Raw genomic sequence first — 27,132 nt, forward strand, 5'->3', positions numbered from 1 at the left:
TTTTTGTATAGAAATGGCATCACAGTTTACATTTTATATTGACATATCCACAACACGGAGCCAAGTTGACCCGTAGATTGATGAATATATTGATTCTACAATTCCTGGACGTCTAGAACCAATCCTGATGGTAAGACAAGAGTGTAAAACAAGAAGTTCACAAGATATAAAAGATTTCATTCTTGAATTGGAAATAAGTACTAAACCCATTCCACTACTCCCCTTCTTTCCTTTCCGGAAACTCGGCCCCATTACCTTAAACCTCAGCTGTAACGTTTGAAAATTCACCCTTAACCAGCTTGGTGTTCCAGAAAATCGGATCTGTGTCGTTGAAGCCGTGGTGCACCCAACCTTCCTCCTTTACGTGGTACAAGTTGATATATCCACCAGAGTAGGCGTCACGGTGAGTAGCGGCCAAAATGCTTCGTTTGCCCAGCTCGAGAGCTTCTTCCTCGCTGAGATCGTACCGGTACTCGGCATCCAACACACCGTAGGCGAATGTTTGACCGGAACCAACACAGAAAAGGTTTCCGGGGAGACGGGTTCCGTCCGAGTCAATATAGTACAGGGCAGGTCCTTCTTGAGGGGTCATCTAGTGTTGTCATCAAATGTTAGTTGGTTTTTCTTGGTGTTTGAAATCTGAGGATTGCGAATCATACTCCGGCCAACATAGTACCCATTCCCAAACCCATCGACTTGTACGAGTATGTAAGATTGGCGAGAATCTTCGATGCAGCAGCGACAGTGATGCGACGCTTATGTCGGAGTTCTGCATGCAATTAGAAAATCGGCCCGTTTTCATGATGCTAAGCAACAAGAATCCTACCGTGGAGTGTGCATTGCTCGCCCAAGTATCTCAACCAGTATTGACAATCCTAAAGCAAAAACGTTCAGTACGCTACTGAGAAGAGAATCAAAGATGCTCGCGGGAGAACATACAGCAGCAGTACCGGCCATGGTTCCCAGCAAGCCCGGAACGGGGGCTCCGCCTGTCTTGTCCGTGTCGACATTCAACCGTGACACTGGAATAACCTTCTTGACTGTCTGACTGGCAATCCAATTACCGGCTGTGGCTCTGGAGTCGGTCGCAACGATCTAGTTGTATCAACATCGTAATCAGTTTTGTGCTTTGATCGGCAGGTTTTCAAGGGACTGGCAACATACAATGCCGTGCTGAAATCTGAAAGCAAGAGTCGTCGTTCCGTGTGCTAGTTTGATAGGTGCACTGGGGTTCGAGTGGTCATCGGTCATGGTACGAAGCCAAGAGGAGGGCTAGAGAAGAAGCCAAAGGGTTAGCAACCAGCCAGTTTTCATGACGAACGGGAATGATGGATGAGCTATCGGTCCACACCCCCGCGGCATCACAGCTCACCTTTGCAACCGGTGGAAGATCAAACTTGAGAGATATCGGAGGAAGGCATTCTGTGAGATTGCGCTGTTGTTCCTCTGAATACAGCTCATCCCGATACGCCGAACCGGAGTACTTGGCGACTAACGTATCCATCTTGACGGCGATTCCACGGGCGGCGATTGCTGGAAGGTAGAATTTGAAAGCAACAGAGAAATCAAGACCAAAGGAAATTATAGTACACGTCAGAAGGGATCGGAAGGAGGAGAATGCGGGATGATGGAGAGACTGAAGGCAATGCGGCTTCGCTGGAAGCTCCTGCAGCAGCTCCGAAGCTTCGCGTCACAGCTGGCGCCTGACGGCACGTGATGCGATTATGTAACGGGAAGATGGCCACCCAACGATAAATAGTCATCACAGCTTGCATTGTCTTGCGTTACTTTCAAATTTTCTTCGACCAAGGTTGGATTAATTATACGACTAAAAATAAATACGACAGGTCAAAAATATACATGTTTCCAGGACAAATCATTCGTTGCCAGTTCAATTGACCCAGTCTGATACAAACCAAAATGGCACATCGAAAAACACTGCAAAACTTCAAAATGGCCTGATCTCGACTATGCTGTCGCCACGGTGGCCGACTCATCTGCGTCGTTGGCTATAGCCTCCTGCGATGATTTTGCCGGGATGGCTCCCGACGCGAGCGGTGCAGTTGTGTTACCATCTGCAGGCTCGCCATCCGATGATGCTTTCTGCGAGGCCTCTCGTTTCGGCACCAAATCGGCGCCCATGTTGCCTGCGTATGTTGGGATAGGAAGCAGGGAGGGTTCCCATGCACGCAGATCTCTTTCGGCGTCGTCTAATACCTCTCGCAGAGTATCTCCGTGCTCAAAGGGCTTCCTTTGGTCGCCAGGAACGACTGGGGTATCGTCGATCAGGGTCACCAGTCGGCGTGCATGCTGGGCCAAGATCACTTGTTTCTCACCCCGCTCGATAGTCGCAGCGAGGTGAATGTCGAATGCTTCTTTCATCTTTTGTCGTGTCTGGACACTGTCAGCAGCTGGGCTTGTTGCATGCTATGATCACGGCCCACTACTCACCACATTCGACAGCTGTGCATCTGCGACAAGGCTCTGGGCCTCGGACCTGACCAACTCCTGTTCCAGAGTTACAATCTTGGTGCTTGTCGGGTCCTTGTACTTTAGTCTCTGTATCTCATCGGAAATCTTATTCCGCTGATCTCTCGTGGGCTGCACTGCACCCTCGGTGTTGCGAATCTGCTTGAGCAAGCCACGGTAATCTTCTAGGTTCTGCGCAAAGAGATCCTCCTGCTCTCCAATCTCCGACAGCAGCACTCCGAGCTTATCCGAGACTTCAGAGAGATTCTCGTCGCCGGTTGCCTCGCCCCAGTCGGAGAGCTGCGAGGCGATGGACACGCGCTCGCGACCGGCAGACTCGTAGGCGCCGATAACGGTGTTCTCATTCTTGATAATCTTGAACAGTTTCTTGCTCAGCTCGGGCTGCTGGAGGCCTCGCAGGGTGCTCATCGAGAATCGATGGCGGTTGGCGCCGCGATCCTGCTGCTTGCCACCCTTTTGGCCGGGCCGGATCGAGAGAGATTGGTTCCTGCGACGGTTAGCCAGAAGACCTTCTCCCCAGGAATCAAGAAAACACTTGCATTGTTCTAGATATTTTATGACACTGTTTAGTATATTGTAGTAGGTGTGTGACGATCTGAAGGAGCTGATCTGCATGGAGTAGAAAGAGTATAAGTGCGCGGCAGTGGGGAGGCGACGGCTGCGCGGTGCCGTGACGTCACTATCCGCTTGCGGCTTATCGCCTTATCCTTATCACAATCGATGATGCGGTACTCCGTACAGATGATGAATATATATTGAACGCAGAATAAATACATATTAACTCGCCAAACGACCATTACCCCAGTGTATATAGACCCAAACTCCAAAGCCACATCCAATAAACAGCATTTGAACGCCAGTTGACCTGAACGCAGACAAAACTAGAATACATCAAACAAGACCAAGCATAGAGGTACCAATACCAACAAAGAAAGAAAGAAGAAGAAGAGGAAGAGGAAGAAAACCAATCCGTCTAATAGTGCCCACTCCTCTCAATAATCCTCACTTCCTCACTCCGTCTTCTCCCTCCTCCATATTCCACATAAGCCGTCAGCGGCCTGTGTGTCCGATCTGGCTCGCAAGACCGGCGAGCTTGATAGTACACCGTGTCGTTCACGGGGATAAGCCGATGCGAGCGTCGCTGTGTATGTGTTCTGGTGACGGTGGTGTACGACGTTCGCGGAGACGACGGTCGACTGTAGAGATAGTAACTGGGGGGCGGACTGGACGAGGCTATTGTAGTAGGGAATGTCTGATATACACTGACGTGACGACGTTCGACGACTCGGATGGGTTCAGATGATTCGTCGCCCCAGTCGGAGAAGCACATTTTTTTTAAAAAAAAAATTGTGTTCGACTTGTAGAAGAAAAAATCAGGCGTCAACTGGTGTGCGCATGTATCAAAGCACTGTTCAGATGGACTCGGACTTTAGGGCAAGGTGAGACAAGCAACTAAATATAAAGTCTTTCAACACGAAGAGTGAGGTCAAGTTTATAAAATTCCAAAGAAAAAAAAATGTATCAAATGCAGGCACCTATGCAAGGTCCCACTGACCTTTATATATACCTGCACCTGCTTGTGTCATGCATCACGACGGACATTCACCTGAGGCTGCATTCTTTCCTAATTCGGTTAATCAGGCGTTTTTTACAGCCCCGTGCGTGCGGCGGCGGGCTGACATGATGGGGAACAGCCACACTGTGGCGTCGGGAATTATTTCTCGAGTTTCTCTGGATTGATAGGATAAAAATAAACGGGAGAGAATTAGATGCATGACTAGCTAGTAGTAGGCTAGTAGCAAATCTATCCGGAATCCTGCAGGATCTTTTATAATAAAGTACTATTATTATAAGTTTAAAAATAGGGTTACGCATACTTATTTTCGTTCCACGATTACAATCATCTAGCAGGAGTAATTATTAAGCTGAACTTGATAATTGTCTACTTAGTTGGAGTTGCGATGACCTTTTTTGCTGTTATTTTTGAGCTCGAGAAGAAGTTGGAAAAGGACTTGGGGGGAGAGCCAGTAGAATTTGTCTCTGTTCTCTCTCTCTCTCTCTCTGTGAATTTTAAAATTTGAAATTGAATCATATCAAATGAAATTTTCACGCTTCTGAAATATTCCATTCTCAAACGGACAACACTTAAAATTCTCCATCACAACAGTAGTACAGTACATTCATATGGAAATCACAAATGCCAAACTCCGTAACCTATTGAGCTACAAACCGACGCCCCTCCCTCGATAATATAGCAAGGTTTATGCCATCTCGTCATCATCTGGATGAAGCCCGAGCTCGTGGTCTGATGCATGGAACGCATCTCCAAATGCCGAATTTTCCAAATCAGGAAGATCCAGACCGTCGTTTTGGTCGACGTATGCGGCAAGTGCATCGCCAGCAGAGTCCATGTTGGTAAAATTATCGTCAAAGTTGCTCGACTCTATACCATTTCCGGGGGTCAAGCCACTTCCCGACCCATCGCCAGCCGCTGGAACGGCGCTTCCTGGCATAAGCTTGTCTGTACCGGGAGGGGCTTGGGAACCTCCCTGTTTATCATTGTCCACAACAACCCAGTCGCCAGTCTCACCGGCAGCGGTCCCAGGTTGTGCTAATGTGTTTGTCGCGCCCCCCATTTCAACGTCAGCATCTCTTGTTTGTCCCGGAGCGTCAACAGTAGATGAAACCTGATTGTTTCCAGGTGTAGAGGTAGATGATGCAACAAATTGGTCCAAAAGACTAGTGTCCATTAACATGTCAGTATCGGCACCCAGGCTGTCTTCCATTGCTTTTAATTCGGGCTCGATTCTTTCCAGCAATCCACCCTTTTCGATGCATGAAATATTGGAGTCCAGGGCTATTGACCGGCCGTAGTCCTTTTCTACGTCTTTGACAACATCGTCCACCTTGCGCTTCGGAACGCGGAGAGAAAAGTCGTCAACGACAAGTTCCTCTTCGTTAGAGGTATCGATTCGTCCTTCCATTCTCCACACTTCGGTGCCAGTCTCAGAGGGGTTCGCTCCAGCCTCGCGAAGACGAACTTCGGCGTCTTTCAGTGTCGACAGTTGATTAATCTTGTGCATTCTCCGCGCATGTCGTTTCTTCAGTTTCTCGATCTCGGCCGTCATGGTGGATACTTTCTTGGCAACTCTGTCCGCAAACTCTTCTGCTTTCGCCGGCTCCATCTTCCCCTCTTTGAGAGACGTGGTTTGCTCTTGGTCCTCCTTTGGATGAGCTGCAGTTGTTGGAGCTTCAAAGAAACCGGCAGTCAGAGAATCCAATTCACCTTTACGGCCAATTCCCAGGTCAACGGGAATAATTTGTTTGATACTATACGGCGATGCAAAAATTTCCTCTATCCATTCGTGGTGTTGTTGATAGCGCATCTTGCTGATCTCCCGAGGCGTGAGCGTATCCAACATGTCGCCAGTAGAAACCTCTTCGTCTTCGGCGGCAAATTCCGCTGTGGCAGCAGCGACGGAGGCGGCAGATGGTCGATGATCACGGGGTGCCTTGACTGGAGTTGGACCGGCGTGGACACCAGGCTGCGGGGCATAGTATGCGCCTTGTGGTTGACGGCCAGGAATTGCATTTCCGTAATAAGGCTGTGGTTGCGCGAAGCCTTGAGGGCCCATCTGAGGTGGAAAGGCAATCGTGGGCCAGCTATTCCGGTCATGAAGCATAAACTCTTTGCGAGCAAGTTGGCCTTGGCTCTGGAGGAATCGTCGTTGGGCAAGTCCTGTTTGCACTTGAGGAGTAACCGGAATTCGCTGGGATGGGATGTGATCGCCCTGTGCGGCGCGTGAATAGTGGATAATCCATAGCGATGGGTCGGGATTCGGCATGCTTGGATTTGGGACCTTGGGGGGTACGAGGCGATAACGACGACGAGAGTGAGTTGCGAGTGTTTCGCGAGGCGGGTTGTAGCCACTTCGCTGCACCCACATCTCGACGGTCTGTATTTTAAAAAAAAAAATCACAGGTCAGCATTGACTGCGCGGCGCGTAAAAGGGAACAGGTGTATATGTACATAGCCCCGAGCTTCGAATGTAAAAGCCTGTTCGGCATCAGCCCAGATGTATCCGTCGCTGGCGAAATTGGTGCCGAGATGAGCAAGTGGCTGCCATGTCAGAAGCGTCGTTCCATCTGGCGGCGGCGGGTCAAGAAAGGTCCATGACATGGGCTGCATTTCTCGGACAACCTTTGGCGCAGCTAGGAGATATTCGACAACGGTTTCAGTGGGCAGCGCAGTCATTGTCGGATACCGGTACCGCGACACAAGGTGCATGTGCGGCAGCTTCACATAATCATTGTTAGCACTGCTATATACCTCCTGCTTCTAGAAAGACAGATGGGATGCCTACCAGCTGCCCAGGGAGTCCGCCAGCCGGGTCCTGCATGTTGGGCAATCGCGCGTGTTCTGCTCGCAAGACGGGTAAATCAATCGCGAAACCAGGGTCGCTTCTCAGCCGTTGCTTGGCAGCGACGAAATGAGCTGTGCAATGGGATGGTGAAGCTCAGAAACTGTAGGCGTCCAGATGGATGTCTCGACGCGACGCGGACTGAGAGGTTTCCCGGTCGAAAAGTCGGAGGCTAGCGGTACGGACAGCCATAGAGGCCAACTGGGCAGTCTTTGATTTCTGCCTCAGGCCGCAATCAAAGGGGCGGTCGAGCCCTGCGGGGAAGGAACTAGGACTGGTACGTGACTTCCCTGACATTAAATTCAGAAAGTAGTATCGTGATTCTTCACTCTTGACTCTATCTTCTGCAACCCGATTTAAGAATGCTACTCTATGCGCACTGCAGTATTTCAAGTTCGTACACAGCACATTAGGCTGAATAGCACGCGTCCACCGCAGCTCCTTTTCCTGCAATTAGTAACTAACTCCCCGGCGCAAAGTGATCGGCACAAACCCAGGACGCTCAGGGAAAGCTTCCCCAGAACTAAGCATGCTAGCCTGCCCCTTGGAGCAAATCGAATCGCACACCAGCCCAGATGAAGTGCTCTAGACCCACGAGGACACGAGCTCTTCTCCCTACTCGCAGGTTCAATTTGCTGCTAGTCTTGTTTCTTGATGACGAAGCCGTCTGACCCATGCCGCTCGTTAAAAATATGACCGCCGCCACAGAGTCACTATCGGAGTTACTCAAGTTTCGTGCCACCACACCAGTCTCCTCTCTTTTACGAAGAGCCGTCATTTTTTGCTGCTGTTTTACCGTCCCGAATATATGAAGCAACTGCGCGTGTGAATCTTGCTTCTTCGTCGCCCTACATCGACCATGGTCGAATTCGATGAAAACGAGATTTCCGAAGTCCCGTCGCAAAGGACCGTCACAAAGCCAGATGACCTTCACGTCGAGGACGACATAGTAGATGTGGAAGCGGCTCCAGTACCTCCAGCGCCCAATTTCCCCACAATTGACCCGGCCATCGAGAAACGCGTGCTTCGCAAGTTAGATAGACGAGTGCCAATCATCACAGGTTTTTTATGTATGTGCAAAGCCGGAAGCTGCATAGCCTTGGACGCGTACTGATACAAACAGATCTGCTGGCTTTCTTGGATCGCAGTAATATCGGGTACGGTTAGTTTCAATTTTCGATAGGCATGCGACTAACGAGAAGCAGAAATGCGAAAATTGCTGGAATGGAAACGGACTTGTCATTAAATGGCGGGGCCTATGCGTGGCTTCTGACAATTTTTTACATTTCCTACACGGTATTCGAGTTCCAGGCCCTGATGTGGAAGATCGTCCCCCCGCATCGATGGGCTGCCTTTACGGTCGCTCTTTGGTGTGTATCTCATGTGTGCACCTGCGCTACCAATGGCTGACGTCTAGTTTAGGGGAATTGCGGCAACTTGTCAATCAGCGGTCCAGAACTGGAGCGGTTTGATGGCTCTCCGGTTCATCTTGGGTGTGGCAGAAGCAGGGTTTGGGCCCGGTGTGCCCTACCTCTTGTCCTTTTTCTACCGTCGTCGCGAACTCGGTCTTCGCTGTGGTCTTTTCCTTTCCGCGGCCCCCCTCGCCAACACATTCGCCGGTGCATTAGCATATGGAATCACATCAGGACATCCTAAGCTAGCAAGCTGGCGCTTGCTGTTTCTCGTCGAGGGCATTCCCAGTCTTCTTGCTGTCCCACTCGCGTGGTTCTTTCTCCCTGATTCTCCGGCGGAAGCAAGATTCCTCACTAAGGAAGAAAAGGATGTTGCCAGGGCCAGGGGGCTGAGACGGAGCGGCGAAGAAGTACAGAGTGGTGGGATTGTTTGGAAAGACATTGGCGAGACATTGCTTGACGCAAAGCCATGGCTCACTGCGGTATGTGATGCCTAGAATATTAACTGATATCATTCAAACGATGGACTGACTCCAAAGCAGTTCATGTACTTTAGCTGCAATGTCAGCTTCTCGTCTCTGCCAGTGTTCTTGCCCACTATTCTCAAAGACATGGGCTTTACTGCAATCAATGCGCAAGGCCTTACAGCGCCGCCTTTCTTCTTGTCATTTTTGGTCACGATTTCCACCACATGGCTTGCTGATAAGATACAACAGCGTGGCTTGGTAATCGCAACTTTATCATTGATCGGAGCAATTGGCTACGTTATTATTGCCGCATGCTCCACCGTTGGAGTGCGGTATTTTGGAGTCTTTCTTGCGGCCAGTGGCGTGTTTCCTGCTATTGGCAATATTCTGCCTTGGGTTCTTAGTGAGTTACTTGGTGGATCACCTGTAGTCTTTCTTGCGTGTCTAACAACACTTGGCAGACAATCAAGGCTCCGATACTCGGCGAGGCATGGCAATGGTCATGCTCAATGTCATCGGTCAGTGTGGGCCATTCCTAGGCACCAATGTGTTTCCCGACAAAGATGCGCCGACCTATTCACGGGGGCTGTGGATCTGTGCCGCATTCATGTTTTTCAACACGTTCTTGACAATCAGCCTTCGGTCCCTACTTGTGTGGGAGAACGGGCGACTGGACAAGAAGTATGGAACTGCAGACGAGCGCCAGGCAGCGAAGAAGGAGAGCGAGGGGATAGAGTTTGCTGCGGCAGAAGAGAACTACGGCGCAGACTATCGGTATATGCTTTGAGGCATTTTATGCAGTCCATGTGATGTAACGTGATGAATGAGAAACGAGGTTCGAGGCAGACTGCTCGGTTTAATGTTGTTGCCCGAATGACATGATTGATTAGCCATGGAAGTTTCCAGCTCATGCTTGTATGCAAGAAGTATTACATGATGAAGCAACTCTCAGCCAATCAGGCTACTTCTTGATTCAGCAAAGTTATCTTTTTTTAGGGTTGATTGGAATCCAAGCGTCGAACACCAGCCACCGCCAGTGTAAACTTAGTACTTAGTAAGACGGGGAGGCGCAGTCCGCAGTTAGCCCGCTGACGGACCGGACCGGGACTAAGGCACCGTCTAACTGGTTTTTATAGAATTAAAATTTCCGTGGTATTATTATTAGACTGCTTCCTTTTCCTCTTCTTTTCATACGCTGGAGTATGTCTACCAATCTTTGGCGTTTATGACCACGCTGTGGTCGGACAGATGGGTCGTTCTATACTGATAATCGATTATATAAAATACCGCAAGGAACTTGCGCAAGCCTTCTAGAATCTTAAAGAGTTACAGTATGAACTGAAAATAATAATAAGATTATTTGACTTCCTTATGCATGTACTACATGTACACAAGCATAAAGTTTTGCTAACTAAGGAGCAGCAGCCTGTAGTGCCCAATACACAAGTTGTTACGACCTCTTCCAAACCAATTTATGCAAATGATGAGGGTCAGCAAGGACTGGAAGAATTGTACGTACAAACTTAACAAAAAAAGAAAAGAAAAGAACATAACTACTATTTTCAATGCCCCATATTCATAGTCTTGGCCCAAAAGGCGAATTAGAATTGGCGCTGATATTTTAAAAACAATGATAAATATTTATTCTCTACTTCAAGGATTCCCACCGTTGCATTGCAGAATAAATATTGACGATCTAATTATTCACGACGTGCCCTTTTGAAGTTCCTTAGGTATGATTTCCAATAATATCTCTACGTCAACTGGTAGGTCCCTCTTTGAATAACAATCATGAACCTGAACCTCTACTGGGCACTACTAACTCTATCTTCCTGACCTGAAAAATAATTTTGAACTATTCCTACATCTAGGTAATAGAGTTCAGAGGCGACCTCCTGAAAATAATGATAAAAGCTTATCAGACAATATCCAGTACTGTCAAACGACGTCTGATAGGATCCATGGACAGTTTTCAGAGCAAGTGTCAGTATGAACAAATAACACCCGATCCCCCATATTCCCCCAAATTCCTCTTGCTGTTCTCAGGTTCTTGAGAAAAACAAATTTCTTTTTGAAAAGGACCATGACTTAGCTGATCTCTTGGAATTTTATCAACCCTACATGGAAAAAAATGTCTTTTGAATCACTTCCTTCCGAAATACTCGTACTTGTATGCGAAAATTTGGACGCGGCAGGTCTCAACGTGTTGGCTAGAACATGCAGCCTCATGTTTAGTTTGTTAGACCCTTTATTATATCAACAAGCTGTCAAAAGTGATGCATACAAAGTCGAATTTTTACATGCAGTGATTCATCGGCAAGCGGATGCGGTTTCCAAGTTTTTAAAAGCGGGGGTCTCAATGAGTGCATTTGAAGACAATACCGAGGATGCTATATTTATTCGGAGTCATTCACGTTGCATCAGTGTTGAAAAAAGACGGGCTTTAAAACGGGCACCTCATCCACTCCTGGCCGCTGCCCACTTCGGCAACATTGATGTGATAAGGGTGTTGCTTAATGAAGGCAATGTGGATATTGATTTCCAGGATTACTCTGGCAACACGGCACTACATTGTGCTATAGGGGCCGATCATCCTGATATGATCAAACTACTACTGGAGCAAGGAGCAAGAATGGGGAATTACCATAAAAGGCAGGGCGTGCGGTCACCCTTCGTCCACGCAGCACAATTTGGTAATAAAAGGGCCGTTGAACTGATGTTCAATAAACTTCAGCTTCATAATCGAGACAACCAACTTGAAGAGCTGTGTGGGCCAAAGAAGGCGATCTTTGACGAAAGTATCAAACGTCTGTGTGAAGAGGCGTGTTATGAAGCATGCCAAAATGGTTATCTTAATATTATTGATTTTCTTCTCTATCAAGGGGTCAATGTCAATCATTCTGTTCACCAACGACACTTACTTTATTGGGCAACACTTGAGGGCAGTATTTCAATAGTCAAATTACTGGTGAAATATGGAGCAAGAATGGAGTGTGAAAGGGACTGCGGAGTTGTGACTCTGCTTTATAAACGTGGTAGCTGGGATGAAAAAGAGAGAGACGATCCTTACCTGGGCATACTCACGCATCTTCTGAGATCCGGTTGCAACGTTGCAAATGGTGGCATACATGCTTGTGCTTTGTGGGGTCTAGCAAAATACAGCGGATCAGAAGGGCACAGGTCTTACGCAACATCTCACCAACGAGAGGAAATTATGGGTCTTCTACTCGAGAATGGCTTTGATCAGAAAAAATGCCAACATGGCTGTTTCAAGCGGAAAGGCTATACTTCATTGATACCCAAAATGCGTGGACAAAGTATCGTGAAATATGTGGAGGAACAAGAGCTCCGAATGAAAGAGTCAATATCATACCCGGCAGCTAGCTGATACAAGGGCATAGAATAAGTGGGAATTAGTGGAACGCGCAGGACTTGGTAGAACCAAATGGCACGCTTTTTGCATACTAAGCGAGATTACTATTTAGCCTTGAAAGAGTCCCAGAAGGGACATGCAATAGAATATAATACAGAAACTAACATCGAACCGATAAATAAAGCAATCAACAAACTTCTGAGGAAGCTTACGAGGTCAAGTATTTTGGTTGGTTATACATACAAGATGCTGATTGGCTGATACTATATAAGCAGGTCAATACAACACTGTGCATATATTGTATATACTATTTATTCCCTATTTTGACCACATCCAAAATAGACTATACCTTTAAAAAAATGAAATAAAAGACCATACACTGACAAATTATATCTCACGAGATGTATAAATGTTGGAACTAACCACACACGGACTAGCGCTGGGATATAGAGTCGCATGACTCAGCCCTCTCCAGCGCTTCAACAAATAACATCGCAAAGACAAGGATGCTTGGCACTGTTTGCTTCGATCTTGTGTTCCCTGCTTCTCATGTGTCTTGCTTTCCCCTCAGACGTTTCTTTCTTGAACATATCGCCTACTCTTCGCATCAATGTCCTCCTTTGGTTGATCGATCCTCGTGAACCAGCGACAAGACGACGACGACGACGATGAGCGACAACCACGACGATCGCGAGCGTGACGATTCCGACGTCAACTCAATCTTCTCAGGCAGATCGACTACCACGGCCCCGACAGAATGGAGTGTGTCCCAGGGAACGGGTTCTGAGACAGACAGCGATCTCATGTCGGTCATGAGCAGCGTGTATGTGTTTTGTATCGGAGGAAAAGGATATACCTTTGCAAAACTGACGGTACTGGCTCATAGATACGACTCGACCCACTCGATATCGTCTAGCGTTCTAAATTATCATTTCGAGGTATGCGCATAATATGGTGGACTGGCAGCCGGCGTCTTATCTATTTTGCACAGAATGGCCGTCGATACCACGCATATCATGAAGGCAAATACATAATGGTATGACCGAGGATTCCAAATTGCTCTCGAGATGCCGTCACTAATAGCACTAGCCGAATGACGTCCAAGAACAAAATAAACTTATGCTGGTGTGTTTTTGATTTTGCCTTATGCGACAGGAAATTCAAGACTCATTTGAAAAGGTCCATCTTTGCTACGAACTCGTTTTAGATGGCCGACTCCATCTAGCGCCGCTCAACGACCCGCAAGATGCACTGGACATAGGAACTGGAAGGGGCGACTGGGCCATTGATTTTGCCGAGTAAGCTACTACTTTTGTGGATTTTTGGCGTCGAGTCTAATCATGTGCTTGCAGGAAGTTCCCGTCAACCCAGGTCATTGGAACGGACCTTAGCCCGATTCAGCCGCTCTGGTGTGTATTGAATTTGTTGATATTAGGAAAAGACTGACTTGGGTTTCCTAGGGTCCCTCCGAACCTCACATTTGAGATTGACGACGCAGAAGACGAATGGATATACGGCACGCAATTTGACTTTATCCATACTCGCACCCTATGCGGCGGCATTCGGGACTGGCCCAAGTTTCACAAACAGGCATATAACAACCTGCGACCAGGAGGCTGGATCGAAATGCACGAAAACGAGGCATGGTTTCAGCGCGAGGACGGCACATGTCCCAAATGGACAAAACTGTTCCTTGAAAAGCTGGACGAAGCGAGTATTATGAGCGGAAATCGCCTGAATGTTGCGGGAGATCAGAAACAGCATATGCTTGATGCTGGTTTTGTCAATGTGCACGACGAGGTGTTCAAGGTAGGTCGCGTTACTCAGCTGCGGGGATTCTTTCGGTTGATTGTGCTCGTTCTGACGACCTTTCATAGCTGCCTCTGAGCACCTGGCACGACGATCCACGAATGAAAGAGATTGGCCGCATCCGGGGCCTGGCGATGAACCAGGGTGTGGAGGGCTACAGCCTGGCACTGTACACGCGGTACCTGAACTGGAATTCTAGCGATGTACGCGACTTGCTGGCCAAGGTGCGACAGGAATTCAACGACGTCCAGAATCGAATGTACATTACAGTGTAAGTAGATCGCAGTGATATTTTTTACTTAATACTGACTTTGTTCGTGACAGACACATCGTCTATGGACAACGACCGGAAGGTATTCAGACCTAAACGCCTATAGTTAACAAGCATGATCGATATGTACTAGCGATATCCATGAGCGTTTCTAACTAGCGTGTATCTTTCTATATATATATATATTTTGGTTCGGACTTTGCATTATACAATTGTTATTTTACATACATGTACTCGACATATTTCAGACAAGAATATCAATCATATCATGAATGTATAAGTGTAGTCGCCATGTTACACAGACTAAATATAAAGCTGAACGGGCGCGCTGCTCATTGGGCGAACCACACTTTGCGCGGACCCGGCTGCATGGGTCGACTGAAGAATTATGGATATCAATACCTTAATTACTTCTGACAATATTTATACATGTATATCTACGTCTGGCCAATGTCAAGAACCAAGCTCATATCTATCATTCATAAATAATCCTTGGCTAGTCATGATTCACGAACAACGGTCTGCTTAGCCTAAAGTTACTCAGCAGCTAGCTACTGATATCTATGCAGACCCCCCCACCCGGTAATCCTCCGCCAACATTGAACAATTGCGTACGCCGACACAACAAAAATAATTCCATTTCCCTGCAGACCTCTGACTGACACCTGCACAGATAAGTCAGAAGTTCTTGACAAAATGGCAGACTCTCTATCTACCCAAGTCGACGAAATCGCCGCTCAAGTCAAGCAATTGGAAGCTTCCCAGGATGCCCTCAGTCGCGCCGAGCGTCTTCGATTGGTGCAGTCGTTGGAAAGCCTGACACAAAAATTGAAGGACCCGAAAGATGCGATTTTTGATCATTTGACTAATGTAACTCTTCCTCTCTCTCTCTCTCTCTCTCTCTCTCTCTTTGTCTCTGGTTAATGCTAATGCTCCTGTGAACCAGGCATCTTCGCTATTCAATATGCGCGGACTGTTGGAGCTGGACGTGCCGCAGAATATTCCTCGATCAGGAGGAATCTCCGCCACAGACCTTGCGGCGAAGACTGGTGCTGATAGATCGGTGATTGGTAGGAGAGAGAGGAAACACCTTGGCATTTTAAAATCTGCTGATATCAATCTTTGTAGTCCGGCTAATGCGTATTCTGACGGTGACTGGCATCTTCGAACTGGTAGGTCCAGATGAGTACGCCCACACGCCGTATTCTCTGGCTTATATCGACGGACACGAGGTAGACTTTCTCAAGCTTTGGTGCGTGCACATCCTTGATCAAGTTTGGTCTCAGAATACTAATAGTTAAATCGACTAGTTGCGACGAAATCTTTGTCAATACGAGCCGCCTGCCTGAGTACTTCCGCACCGTCGGCGGCCGCGACTCAAACAGCGTTTCTGACAATCTGTTCACCTGGGGAAATGGCAAACTCGGCAGTAACTTTTTCGAGATCGTCTCGTCAGACCCAAGACGCATCAAGCAGTTTGACATTGCCATGTCGACACAGGACCACACTCTTCCCGTTCTCGGCATGTACCCCTTTGGCGAGGAGCTTGCAGGCGTACCAGACACCGACACTCGCCCGTTGCTTGTTGATATTGGCGGTGGTCGTGGCCAGTCCCTGTTGCAGATTAAGGGAAAGTGGCCGGGCTTGCAAGGAAAGATGATCCTTCAGGATAGACCCATGGTGCTAGACTCATTTCCAGGGTTACATGGGATTGAGAAGATGGCGCACGATTTCTTTACTGAGCAGCCTGTGAAGCGTGAGTATTTCTTTCTCTTATTGCTAGAACTGCGGTGATCTGACAAGCGTAGACGCTCATGCATATTACATCCGGCGCTGTCTACACAACTGGACCGACGAAAAGTGTACCACAATCCTAAAAGCCATCGTGCCAGCCATGGCCCCAGACTCTCGTGTCCTCATCGGCGAGATGGTCGTGCCCGAGTACAATAGCGTGCGGCCCGGCGGCGTTGAAGACATGGCCCCTTACTGGATGGACCACAACATGTTTACCTTTGGAGGGCGAGAGCGCACGAGAACTGATTTCCAGTCTGTCTTTGCGGCGGCTGGCCTGAAGCTGGTCCGCGTTTGGCAGAGCGAGGCATCTAGTCAGGCAGTCCTGGAGGCTAGGCTGGCTTGAAAGTGTAGTTGAGAAATTTGACATTGATACCAACAATTGAGGATTACCCATTTTAGTTTTGTTTGTAAGACTTCTATACTTCTTTGTACTTTTATTGTTTCAATTGTGACTGCTTTCACCAGGGTATCTTTGTTGCCTAAATAGGAAAATAAAGCCTTGTGTGAATGTTTGGCAACAAACAAACAGCATGAATGCGTTACACAGGAAAGGCGTGAAAAAACGGTAATTAACTTAAAAAAATTATAAAGATACCTTTATTTATTCCTTCAAATGCTCCTTCTGTATTTCTTTTCGCTTTGGAGGTCATGTTTACATCCCAATTTTGACATCTATATGCAACAGTCACATTGCCATATTCTGTACAACCAGATATTCTTTAAAGATATTCGATAATAAATTCTAGGAAAGCATGGGTGGTTCTAATAAACTATCTAGTGCAGATTTACTCTCCCACTGCATCGAGAAACGACTGCGAGTTTCTTCCAAAACCTCAGAGAGACACACATTCGACCTCTTCACACTATCCCCAAATGACTCTTTTCCCTTGAGCTACCAAGCCGAACAGCTTAGAATTTCTCTAATATCAATACTAAAAGCACACAGCAGCGAGGACATCTCCAGTCGCATCATTCTCGTCTCGGGAAACCTTGACAGCCCCCCGGTGCTCTCACCGCTGACCGCCGCCATCCAACAACTAATCCTTCGCAAACCGCCGCCCGACCAAAACACCGAAAAGCAGCCTATGATATGGGCGTTGTGTTCACGGTACTTTCGAAACTCGATTCATGAGGGCCCGGACGCGGTGGTCAAGGGTCTGGTTATTCAGCTACACCGCCGCGGGTTTTTCCCGGTAAAGGGGTTTGATTATAAGATGGACTGTGGCGAGTTTGAGTTTGGCCTGGCATTGTTGAAAAGTATTCTGTCGCCCGAGCAGGAGAAGTTGAGTACTTATGAGTTGTGGATTATGCTTGATCATCCATCTTTCTTCTTCGAGGCGGAAGGGCAGCAATCTGCTGAATGGACGGGGAAGATGGAGAGTCTCATCAGGTTGTTGGCGAAAGCAGTGAAAGAAAATCTGGCGATCAGGTTGGTTGTGACAGATCCTGGTAAGATGGACGAAGTTGTTCACGGGGCCTTGAGTCCATGTACGAGACTGAGTTGGGAGACTGGGAGGGGCAAGGGGAACGGGTGGTTTGATATTGAAGAGCCCTAAGGCAGTTTTTATTCTTGCATAATACAAAAAAGAAAAAAAAAATTGTAGAGTCATGACGAGGGCATATTTTAGACCGAATGAATCATAAAGTAGAATGCAGTAGCTGGTGTATGTATTGGTTAGGTGGCTGTATTTTCATGACTCAAATACTGATGTCCGATGACTCCTTTTGACCAGGTCATTCTTCTACTTCGTCATTATCACCTTGTATGGTAGCAAGGCTATAAATACCATGCATGACCACGATAGAGTTTTTCTTTTACAACACTTCAACCACCACCTCTTTTTTCTCTCTGTAACACACATAAACCTTTACTATGGAAAAATCAATACTCGACATCTTGGCGAGACCTCAAACGGGGCCACGAAAAACGCAACAAAAAACGCCACCCGATACGGGACTCCCTACCATGGGCGAGTCAATACACAGAGACTATGTAGGAAAGAGAAAACACACAAAAGGACTGCTAATTCCCGATGCAGTCAGAGATTCCTTGCAGAGTAGGCCACCTCAGATGTTCTTCTTTGACACACCAACTCGCCGCGACTTCCATAAACACGAGTTGGAAGACTTTCATTCCGAGTTTCCGAATCTTTCTGATACCATCTCTTGGTTGAGGGACAAACGCAAGCAAGACGATCGCGACCTTTTCGTGTCAGAGAGCCTGTACAGAAATTGGAAAAATCATCCTTACCCTATTACCAAATACCTGGCTTGGAGGCTGGCATGGAATCTGGACAATACGATTGGGGACTGGGATAGCCTAGATAACAATGACTATACCAGAAGCCTCTATACCGTCTTGGATACATATATGAATGAGCATCCGAAAACAGATGTTATAATCATATTTGATAGCAAATATGAAAAAGAAAAAGATATAGAAGAAGTGAACTATTTTCTCGGGGTCTTGTGCCATCTCTGTGCGTGGATGCCCAAGTACGACTCTCGCCTTAAGGTCATTGTTATCTTCAATGACCGCAACAAGTTGTGGGATAAATTCTTCTCGTACACCGAATACCCCGGAACGGCCTTCGCAAAAGACCTCTGTACCGCACACAAGTTTAATGGGGAGGGTTGGTTGCAGGTGTGGCCGGAGAAGAACGAGGCGAACATGGCGAAGAAGAGAGTGAAGAAGGAGGCACAGTGATATCTGGGCTCACTCAAGGCCTAGGACGTGACCAGATTGATTTTGGTGTCTCTTATCTTGGTGGTTTGGAAGTTTGGGAGATTCTGGCGTCTCACATATTTCCTACTTGTTATTCTTTCTTCTCTCTTTTCTATTCTTATTCTCTATTCTTATTTCCTATTCCCTAGTCTCTAATCCCCAGTCACTAATCCCCAGTCACTAATCCCCAGTCACTAATCCCCAGTCACTAATCCCCAGTCACTAATCCCCATTCCATATTCTATATTCCATATTTTATATAGACATTGACAGACCAAATCAATCAGTTGACGGTTGGATTTCTTGTAGAAGTTTGCTCCTTCCCCGCATGCGTCATTGCCCGCTTATCGATAACGAAACCCACCAGCAAGGGATTTTAATCGTTTAAATAATGTATCTCGATGAGCGCTTTTTAGACTCATCTGCGTCGTTAATACTGGCCCAAGTTCCTTTGCCTCTGTTTATTGTCGCTGTGACTCCTTGATAGCGCAACGGCGGCCATGGCTTCGCTACACGATGTCCAGGCCGAGAACCTCTACGCCGTGGTGGACATGGGGAGGTGAGCTTTTCGGAACCAGCAGCAAATCTCTTAAAAAGACCTACTGACACGCTGCAACATTTGAAGCAATGGCATTCGCTTCTCCATATCCAATCTCTCTCCGCCCACGACACGGATAATGCCCACACTGTTCCAAGATCGCGTCGGAATCTCATTATACGACGCCCAATTCCCTGCTACATCCGCCGGCCAACGTGCACCGATCCCAACGACTGTCATCGACGAGGTAGTGACCAGGCTATTGCGTTTCAAGACTACATGTGCCGACTTTGACGTCCCTACGCAAAACATTCATGTGCTGGCTACCGAAGCAACCAGAACCGCACTGAACTCGGCCGAGTTCCTCGGAGCGATCAAAACCCGAGTCGGATGGGAGGTGAAACTGTTGTCCAAGGAAGACGAGGGCCGTATAGGCGCCCTGGGCGTGGCTAGCAGCTTCGCCTCGGTCAAGGGCTTGGTGATGGATCTTGGAGGCGGCAGCACACAACTTACATGGATGATTGCGCATGACGGTGTGGTGGAAACAAGCACCCGTGGGTCTATCAGCTTTTCATACGGCGCTGCAGCGCTTACGAGAAGACTTCAGCTCGCCCAAGCAAAGGGGAAAGAGGCCGTGGAAGAATTAAGAGCGGAAATGAAAGCAAACTTCCAGAGCGCCTATCCGTCCTTGGAAGTCCCAGACAGCCTTGAAAGGGAGGCCAAGGAGCACGGAGGATTTGATCTCTATCTATCTGGTGGAGGATTTCGAGGATGGGGCTACTTGCTCATGAGTCAATCTAAGCTAAACCCTTATCCGATCCCGATCATCAACGGGTTTAGAGCTACGCCAGAGGATTTCCAAGATACTTCAAATGTTATGAAAACAGCAGCCGATACCGAAGACAGCAAAATATTTCGTGTCTCGAAACGGCGAGCTTCACAGGTTCCGGCCGTTGCCCTTCTGGTGAATGTCCTCACGGAATGTCTCCCAGCCGTCAAGACTATCAGGTTCTGCCAGGGTGGCGTACGTGAAGGATTCCTGTTTGACAGAATTGATTCCGAAACTCGCAGACAAGACCCTCTTCTTGTTGCCACCATGCCATACGAAACCCCCTCGGCGGATGCCATTTGTGACCTTCTTAAGGTATCTCTACCTGAAACTGAATCCCCTATATTATCACGGCGAGTCCCGCCTTCATTCTCGCCTAGCCTGCTCCGTGCCTTGAGCAATCTTTTATTTGCTCATGTTGGAGTTCCGAGAGAAACTCGCCCTGCTGCCGGACTATACAGTACCACTACAGGCATCCTTGCCTGCGCAAATAGCCTCGCCCATAGTGACCGGGCAATTCTTGCATTGATACTTTGCGAACGCTGGCCCGGAGACCTTGCACCTGCGGAAAAATCACTACAAACTCGTCTTCAACAGTTCGTTTCCGCAGACGAGGCTTGGTGGTGTATATACCTTGGCCTTGTCGCGACGCTGATCGGCGATGTGTATCCGGCTGGACGAGTTCCCACGGGCACACCGCGCATCGAGTTTAGTACGAGCTGGAAGCAGGTTTTCAAAAAGAAACAGGGAACCACCGACGCGCTGTCGTTGCAAGTTGTCGTGAACGAGGGGGTTCAACAGACGGTCACAGACACAGCCCTCAAGGACACAATCGGCAACATTGAGAAATGCGGCAAACAAAAGAACTGGATTCAAGCAGGGGACCGGCTTCATCGAGAAGAGAAAAGAGCAGGCGATTACGGGGTGTGTGTTGACATTGAGGTTTCGTCGAGATAGAATCAATTGAGACCATCCACCACTATAACTATGACATTCGAACGTTTTCTAATCTATCAAACCAATATAGATGTACCCAATAACGAATAATATTAATAATTCTACTGCACATGTAGACATGCACTAACGGAGGTCAGTCACATCACAACATTATGCCAGAAAAGCTTTGGATGGTCTTCTCCGGTTTTCTTGGTAGAAAGCTTAGCCCACTTGATAAATTGATAATGACATTTAATAATTGTAATCGATGATGTTCACCGGAGCAAAAACCGGAAATCAGCGAAGGTGTGATTCGCCCAAAAAAAGATGGAGATTGACTCCAGAGAGTTTGACGACACTTTGCCGTCATAGCGCTGGCTCTGTCATTGTTAATAATAATAATAATAATAGTGAAGCAACGGAAGTTCTCGGGCCTTGCGAAGGAAAAAAAAGGAAAAAGAACTGGATCTGTCGGCTGTAAGTGCTCCGGTGTGCATCAAGGTTTAGTATATGAACCCCGCAGCTCTCCCCCCACCCTGCTGCTGCTCTTTCTCTTCTCAACCATCAACAACAGTTTGACAAGAAAATTGACCGTCTGATCCAAAGCATTCAGATTTGTATACTCAGCCCCTACTATTGTGCTGTTCAGTGCTGACCCGAAGTATTCTCCCTAGGAATCCCAAACAACGATGTAATTACCGTCTTCTACTTCTCCCAGCCGGGAGATGGAAAGCCATGAGGTTCTTTTGCTGCCACGCTGAAATGAGTTCAATCAGCGCTTGATCAAGGTACTTACGGTGTAGTCTGTGCATGAACCGGTGCTCGTTTCCTAGTCATGGGTTTTTGATAGTACCACCTTGAAACTGTGTCTGCAGCTTCAAGGAGGGCTACTTCACCCATGGCTAGGATTCGGGCTGAAATTATACGGTCACAACTTGATCTGGATAATACCAGCGAAAGGATCATGCTTTCTGTCTTCCCCACAACTCGACGTCAGGGAATGCTGACTGTGTACAGAAACTTTTGCAAGATGTCTCCTCCAGCAGCTCTCTTTGAACCCTCCTCCCCTGTTGCTACTAGCAATGGATTCAAGGGCAAGTTGGCCTATGAGCCTGTGACCGTGACTGGCCAGGCCCAACAGGCTAAGCTTCTTGAGGAATTTGGAGGCAAATGGGACAGCTTTAAGTTTGCTCCTATTCGCGAGAGTCAGGTGTCTCGTGCCATGACCCGTCGCTACTTCAATGACCTGGACAAGTACGCTGAGAGTGACATTGTTATCGTTGGTGCTGGATCCTGTGGTTTGAGCACTGCCTATGTCCTCGGAAAATCTCGTCCAGACTTGAAGATTGCCATTGTCGAGGCAAATGTCTCCCCTGGTCAGAGATAACCCATGTTAAAATTCGTTTGTTGACCGTATATTAACATTGATATAGGTGGTGGAGCTTGGCTAGGAGGCCAGCTGTTTTCAGCAATGGTTATGCGTAAACCTGCCGATGTGTTCCTCAACGACCTCGGAGTCCCCTACGAGGAAGACGAGTCCAACCCCAACTACGTCGTGGTGAAGCACGCCGCGCTGTTCACGTCGACTTTGCTTTCCAAGGTCCTCTCGTTCCCCAACATCAAGCTCTTCAATGCCACCGCCGTCGAGGATCTGATCACTCGTCCCGGCCAGAACGGTATCAAGGATACCCGCATTGCCGGTGTCGTCACCAACTGGACTCTGGTCACCATGCACCACGATGACCAGTCTTGCATGGACCCCAACACCATCAACGCGCCTCTCGTGATCAGCACCACAGGTCACGACGGCCCCTTTGGCGCCTTCTGCGCTAAGCGTCTCGTTTCAATGACCGCCATCGAGAAACTCGGCGGTATGCGCGGCCTGGACATGAACTCGGCCGAGGACGCCATCGTCAAGAACACTCGCGAAGTCACCAAGGGCCTCATCATTGGCGGCATGGAGCTTTCGGAGATTGATGGCTTTAACCGCATGGGCCCGACTTTTGGAGCCATGGTGCTGAGCGGTGTCAAGGCTGCTGAGGAGGCTCTCCGAGTCATCGAGGTTCGCAAGCGCGAGTGTGCCGAGTAGATACTCAAGCCTTTGCTTGCTGTATGACGGTACTCGTCTGGTTAAATCAGAGAATTCTGTCTTTATTACACAAATCCATCTCTGATTATTGTCATTGTTAGTAACTACTAAACAAACAAAAACAAACAAATGATCTTTTGCATATGGCTTCCTTTGTAGATTAATATTAGTAGTGTACTATTTACAGTCCTGATGCAGGATTGGATTTACAAAAAAATATCAAAATTCCTCCTCGTCAAAATCCGTTGCGTCCTTGGATCCACCTGCTGCAGCCCTAACCAACCGCCTGGCATTCTTCACCTCCCATTTAAACTCTTTTAGAGCTCGAATCTCGCTCGACATGAAAAGCCCACCGATCAGGCCGTCCAAGATACCAGCTCCAAAGTTCAGCGTGCTGACCAAGACCAAAATAAAAGCGACGTAGATCACGTCAGACGTCCACCATACACCGATAAAGCAGCCAATGGAAACGAATACGGATATGATAAAATGCGCCAGGCGCCAGCGGCGCTGTGAGCGCTCGCGGATCATGTATCTGTCAATGAGTTCTAATATCTCATCGTATGTCTCAGTCGTGAGCGCGGTGCTTGGAGCGGATGTTGGGTGTGTTTCGGCAGAGGCTTGGATGGCGAAGCCGCGATCGTCTGGGCACTCGATCTGGGGTTCACGCTTTGCTGGCTCAGCTGGGGCTGAGACGGATGGGTCTGGACTGCGGGAAATGGCTGCTTCGATGGCGAAATGGTCGCTCAGGGACACATTGAGTGTAGGATGGCGTTGCATCATGGCGACCTGGGCCGAGTCGATGTTCCAGCGCGGCGCAGGGAATGACGGTGGATAGCCACCGTCTCCCACAAATATATAGTCCAGTCTCCTCCCCTTTGGGTCAGGCTGTTCGCCATCAACGGGAATATCTTCGCCCTTGAAAAGACGCTTTTGTTGGCTCTCGGACCAGCGCCATGTGTTGTATGGCCCATCACTCGCCGCGCCATTCTCGGTGATATTGAAGTCTGCACTGGGTACCGGTTTGCCGCGCTTTCGCTCTGCCTCGGAATCCGCACTTCCTAGAGACGAATCGGGGTGTAGATACGACCATACATCCTTGACAGGGGCATGCGCCGTGATCAACCGGTGGGCAAACGACATGGGCACCATGTTGAAATCGCCAAGTCCGATGGCCAAATGGCCCCTCTCTGCAGCTCGTCGCATCAGCTTCGCAATCTCCCAAGCTTGTGCTGTCCGATGGCAAAGGTAGGAATCGTGCGGCTCGCGCTCATAAGGGGCGTGCAAATGAGTGCAAAAGACTTCGGCGATATCCTCCGTCCTCGGGCCCATGCGAATGCGCGCGCAGGCCACTCCTTTGCCGACATACCAGTCACCTCTGAAAAAGGCCGTCGGGCGTCCATTGAGCGGGTACGCAAACATGCTGCTTTCTTCGATCGGCCATTTGGAGAGAATGGCTAGTCCGCCTCCAAACGCCCCGCTGTTGTAAAATTTGCCGTAGGGGAGAAGGTGTTTTGTCTGCTGGCGGATGCTCTTGTAGTCCTGCTGCGTCCAGCATTCTTGTAGACCGACAATCTCTGGAGGTTCCTTGGAAATGGCGATCTGTCGCCCGATTTCCGAGAGACGCTCATGCCGGAACTTGGATAGAAACTTGAGGCCCCAGCAGTTGAGAGTGAGGATGCGGATACGCGTGGGTGGAACGGCCTCGGAAGCGTCGGCCATGCTGGAAAGGCGGCCAAACTGCTTGGATAAAGCTGCAAACTTACAAAAAAAAATGTTTCCTAGAGACGTTGATGGGCGTAGCAGGAGGAGAAACTGTCGTAGAGCTGTTGGTGAATGACCTCAGCGGAGCCCGTCTCACCGCCTTGGCGATTATTGGCCGCACGCGTCTCTTATCATCGCGTCTGTTCCGCCTTCGAGCGTTTTCTGCCTGCTGCCAACAAGGGACTTTTTTCACTCCTCCAACTGAAAGAAAATCCAAATGGCTGGCACCCAGGTTGACGCCGGGGATCCTGCTCCCAAGCGCCGTCGCTTGAACGATTCTGCGCCTGCGGTTACAAACGGCAAACAGTCGCCGGCCAACATTGAGTCGTCGCCGTCCTCGTCCGACGAGCCCGCCGCGACCTCCGATGATGCGATGGAGCACCGCCGAGCCAGCTGGTCGGCCAAGAAGACAACGCCCCCTCGCAGACAGTATAGTCCTCAGTCAAAAAGCCCTGGCGGCTCAGACACTGCGGACGAGCTCGCCATGAACGGGGATGCCTTTTGGGATCGGAATGCGCGAGAGCAGTCCCCGGCCAAGAAGGCGCCCACGTCACTAGCTGAGATGAACGGGGACGACGCGCAGTCGGGCGACAAAATGGATGCTGAATCTTTGACCCCGGCGCTTATCGAGCCCAACGGTGATGCAGACTCGCGCGCGATGTCAGTCGAACAACCTGAACGAATACCCACGCCCGAGCCCGTTCCCCCTCCTCCGCCGCCGAAACCAGATCATGTAAACTATGTTCAAAAGTATGTTCTCAGAGGCCACCTTCGTGGCGTATCTGCTGTAAAATTCTCGCCGGATCGCACCATGATTGCCAGTGGAGGTATGTTACTTTGTTGTCGTTGAAAGAGAGAAATATGTGCTGACGACCTTCAGGCGCGGATGGAACTTTGAAAGTCTGGGACACCTCTACAGGAAAGCTACTTCACTCATTCGAAGGTCATTTAGCAGGGATCTCGACTGTCGCGTGGAGTCCGGACAATGAAACCGTAGCGACCGGTTCGGACGACAAGACAATTCGGCTATGGAATGCCCTGACCGGAAAAGCTCACCCAAAGGCCTTCAGCGGACACCATAATTATGTCTACTCGATTGCATTCTCCCCCAAGGGCAACATAATTGTTAGCGGCTCATACGACGAAGCTGTGTTTCTATGGGATGTTCGCTCTGCCAAGGTCATGCGGTCCTTGCCGGCTCACTCAGACCCTGTTGCCGGTGTCGATATATGCCACGACGGCACCCTCGTGGTCTCGTGTTCGTCGGACGGGTTGATTCGAATCTGGGATACAATGACGGGACAATGTTTGCGCACCCTCGTTCACGACGACAACCCGCCCGTCATGGCCGTGCGATTCTCACCGAATAGCAAGTACGTGCTGGCATGGACTTTGGACGACTGTATACGATTGTGGGATTACGTGCAGGGGCGATGTATCAAGACATACCAGGGCCATATCAACAGAAAATACAGTTTATGTGGAAGCTTCGGGATCTACGCAACTCCAGACGGGCCACCGCATGCCTTTGCGGTCAGCGGTAGTGAAGATGGAGCTATGATCTGCTGGGACGTTGTGGGTAAGAATACACTCCAACGAATTGAAGGCCATACAGATGTTGTCCTAGCTGTTGATACGGCCGAGCTTGATGGGAAAAGCCTCATTGTCAGCTGTGGTCTGGACCAAACGGTTCGTGTTTGGGAAGAGGTCGACAACGTCAGGGTCGATGGTCCGGTTAAGGTTAATGGTGATACTATGGAAGTGACGCCTGATCATGCAGCAGAGGCGGAAACCAAAAGTACATTTCATGAAGCACAAAACGGAGTTGAGGATGACAAAATGGTTTCTTGATTTTGATTTTTGATTTCCAGTTATTGCTGCATAGATTTTTCAAAAGATACCCAGACTTTTTTCTAATTTTAGTGGGCTTTGCCAGCATGTATTTTTAGTGTTGATACCAACTGATCTGGCTGTGTTATTTGCCTATGAATTATTTCAATGTGATGACCAGATTCTACACAGAGGTATCATGCTTTGTTTGTATGTAACAAGTTCTATCCAACCAAATCGACAAAAATGTATCTGATACGATTGATCAAAGAGCTCAAACCCCCATCCAAAGACCTGCACTGTGGCCGACAAAATAAAAATCAGGATTCAAATAAAGAAAGACATCTAACTTCTTGACTGTGATGTAAAACAGCTCTTCTAGTA

The 27,132-nt window shown here is 48.5% G+C and overlaps 11 protein-coding genes across 11 annotated transcripts; 8 read left to right on the forward strand and 3 right to left on the reverse strand.

The window, feature by feature from the left end:
• Positions 1-256: 256 nt before the first annotated feature.
• Positions 257-3,820, reverse strand: TRUGW13939_06478 (uncharacterized protein; the record flags this gene model as incomplete). Its single annotated transcript, XM_035489629.1, has 9 exons — positions 257-592; positions 660-769; positions 827-875; positions 940-1,095; positions 1,165-1,272; positions 1,373-1,683; positions 2,073-2,394; positions 2,452-3,035; positions 3,478-3,820. The coding sequence occupies 9 exons, from the start codon at positions 3,818-3,820 to the stop codon at positions 257-259; spliced, it is 2,319 nt and encodes a 772-aa protein (XP_035345522.1).
• A 931-nt stretch (positions 3,821-4,751) lies between these two features.
• Positions 4,752-6,890, reverse strand: TRUGW13939_06479 (uncharacterized protein; the record flags this gene model as incomplete). Its single annotated transcript, XM_035489630.1, has 3 exons — positions 4,752-6,446; positions 6,521-6,787; positions 6,855-6,890. 3 exons carry the CDS (start codon positions 6,888-6,890, stop codon positions 4,752-4,754), a joined length of 1,998 nt encoding a protein of 665 aa, XP_035345523.1.
• Positions 6,891-7,770: 880 nt separating this feature from the next.
• Positions 7,771-9,577, forward strand: TRUGW13939_06480 (uncharacterized protein; the record flags this gene model as incomplete). Its single annotated transcript, XM_035489631.1, has 6 exons — positions 7,771-7,981; positions 8,035-8,068; positions 8,117-8,281; positions 8,334-8,805; positions 8,866-9,193; positions 9,252-9,577. The coding sequence occupies 6 exons, from the start codon at positions 7,771-7,773 to the stop codon at positions 9,575-9,577; spliced, it is 1,536 nt and encodes a 511-aa protein (XP_035345524.1).
• A 1,344-nt stretch (positions 9,578-10,921) lies between these two features.
• On the forward strand, positions 10,922-12,178 carry TRUGW13939_06481 (uncharacterized protein; the record flags this gene model as incomplete). Its single annotated transcript, XM_035489632.1, has 1 exon — positions 10,922-12,178. The coding sequence occupies one exon, from the start codon at positions 10,922-10,924 to the stop codon at positions 12,176-12,178; it is 1,257 nt and encodes a 418-aa protein (XP_035345525.1).
• A 653-nt stretch (positions 12,179-12,831) lies between these two features.
• On the forward strand, positions 12,832-16,380 carry TRUGW13939_06482 (uncharacterized protein; the record flags this gene model as incomplete). The annotated part of the gene is made up of 14 exons (XM_035489633.1): positions 12,832-12,986; positions 13,050-13,101; positions 13,155-13,199; positions 13,253-13,288; positions 13,343-13,461; positions 13,516-13,572; positions 13,624-13,972; positions 14,041-14,243; positions 14,297-14,325; positions 14,917-15,113; positions 15,190-15,313; positions 15,372-15,495; positions 15,554-15,999; positions 16,052-16,380. The coding sequence occupies 14 exons, from the start codon at positions 12,832-12,834 to the stop codon at positions 16,378-16,380; spliced, it is 2,265 nt and encodes a 754-aa protein (XP_035345526.1).
• Positions 16,381-16,789: 409 nt separating this feature from the next.
• Positions 16,790-17,593, forward strand: TRUGW13939_06483 (uncharacterized protein; the record flags this gene model as incomplete). Its single annotated transcript, XM_035489634.1, has 1 exon — positions 16,790-17,593. One exon carries the CDS (start codon positions 16,790-16,792, stop codon positions 17,591-17,593), a length of 804 nt encoding a protein of 267 aa, XP_035345527.1.
• A 317-nt stretch (positions 17,594-17,910) lies between these two features.
• Positions 17,911-18,744, forward strand: TRUGW13939_06484 (uncharacterized protein; the record flags this gene model as incomplete). The annotated part of the gene is made up of 1 exon (XM_035489635.1): positions 17,911-18,744. One exon carries the CDS (start codon positions 17,911-17,913, stop codon positions 18,742-18,744), a length of 834 nt encoding a protein of 277 aa, XP_035345528.1.
• A 518-nt stretch (positions 18,745-19,262) lies between these two features.
• Positions 19,263-21,086, forward strand: TRUGW13939_06485 (uncharacterized protein; the record flags this gene model as incomplete). Its single annotated transcript, XM_035489636.1, has 2 exons — positions 19,263-19,321; positions 19,388-21,086. 2 exons carry the CDS (start codon positions 19,263-19,265, stop codon positions 21,084-21,086), a joined length of 1,758 nt encoding a protein of 585 aa, XP_035345529.1.
• Positions 21,087-22,095: 1,009 nt separating this feature from the next.
• Positions 22,096-23,154, forward strand: TRUGW13939_06486 (uncharacterized protein; the record flags this gene model as incomplete). The annotated part of the gene is made up of 2 exons (XM_035489637.1): positions 22,096-22,441; positions 22,499-23,154. The coding sequence occupies 2 exons, from the start codon at positions 22,096-22,098 to the stop codon at positions 23,152-23,154; spliced, it is 1,002 nt and encodes a 333-aa protein (XP_035345530.1).
• Positions 23,155-23,373: 219 nt separating this feature from the next.
• Positions 23,374-24,876, reverse strand: TRUGW13939_06487 (uncharacterized protein; the record flags this gene model as incomplete). The annotated part of the gene is made up of 1 exon (XM_035489638.1): positions 23,374-24,876. One exon carries the CDS (start codon positions 24,874-24,876, stop codon positions 23,374-23,376), a length of 1,503 nt encoding a protein of 500 aa, XP_035345531.1.
• Positions 24,877-25,135: 259 nt separating this feature from the next.
• Positions 25,136-26,769, forward strand: TRUGW13939_06488 (uncharacterized protein; the record flags this gene model as incomplete). Its single annotated transcript, XM_035489639.1, has 2 exons — positions 25,136-25,745; positions 25,799-26,769. The coding sequence occupies 2 exons, from the start codon at positions 25,136-25,138 to the stop codon at positions 26,767-26,769; spliced, it is 1,581 nt and encodes a 526-aa protein (XP_035345532.1).
• Positions 26,770-27,132: the final 363 nt, after the last annotated feature.

This window comes from Talaromyces rugulosus, chromosome III (assembly GCF_013368755.1).
Source record: "Talaromyces rugulosus chromosome III, complete sequence".
Taxonomy (NCBI): Eukaryota; Fungi; Ascomycota; class Eurotiomycetes; order Eurotiales; family Trichocomaceae; genus Talaromyces; species Talaromyces rugulosus.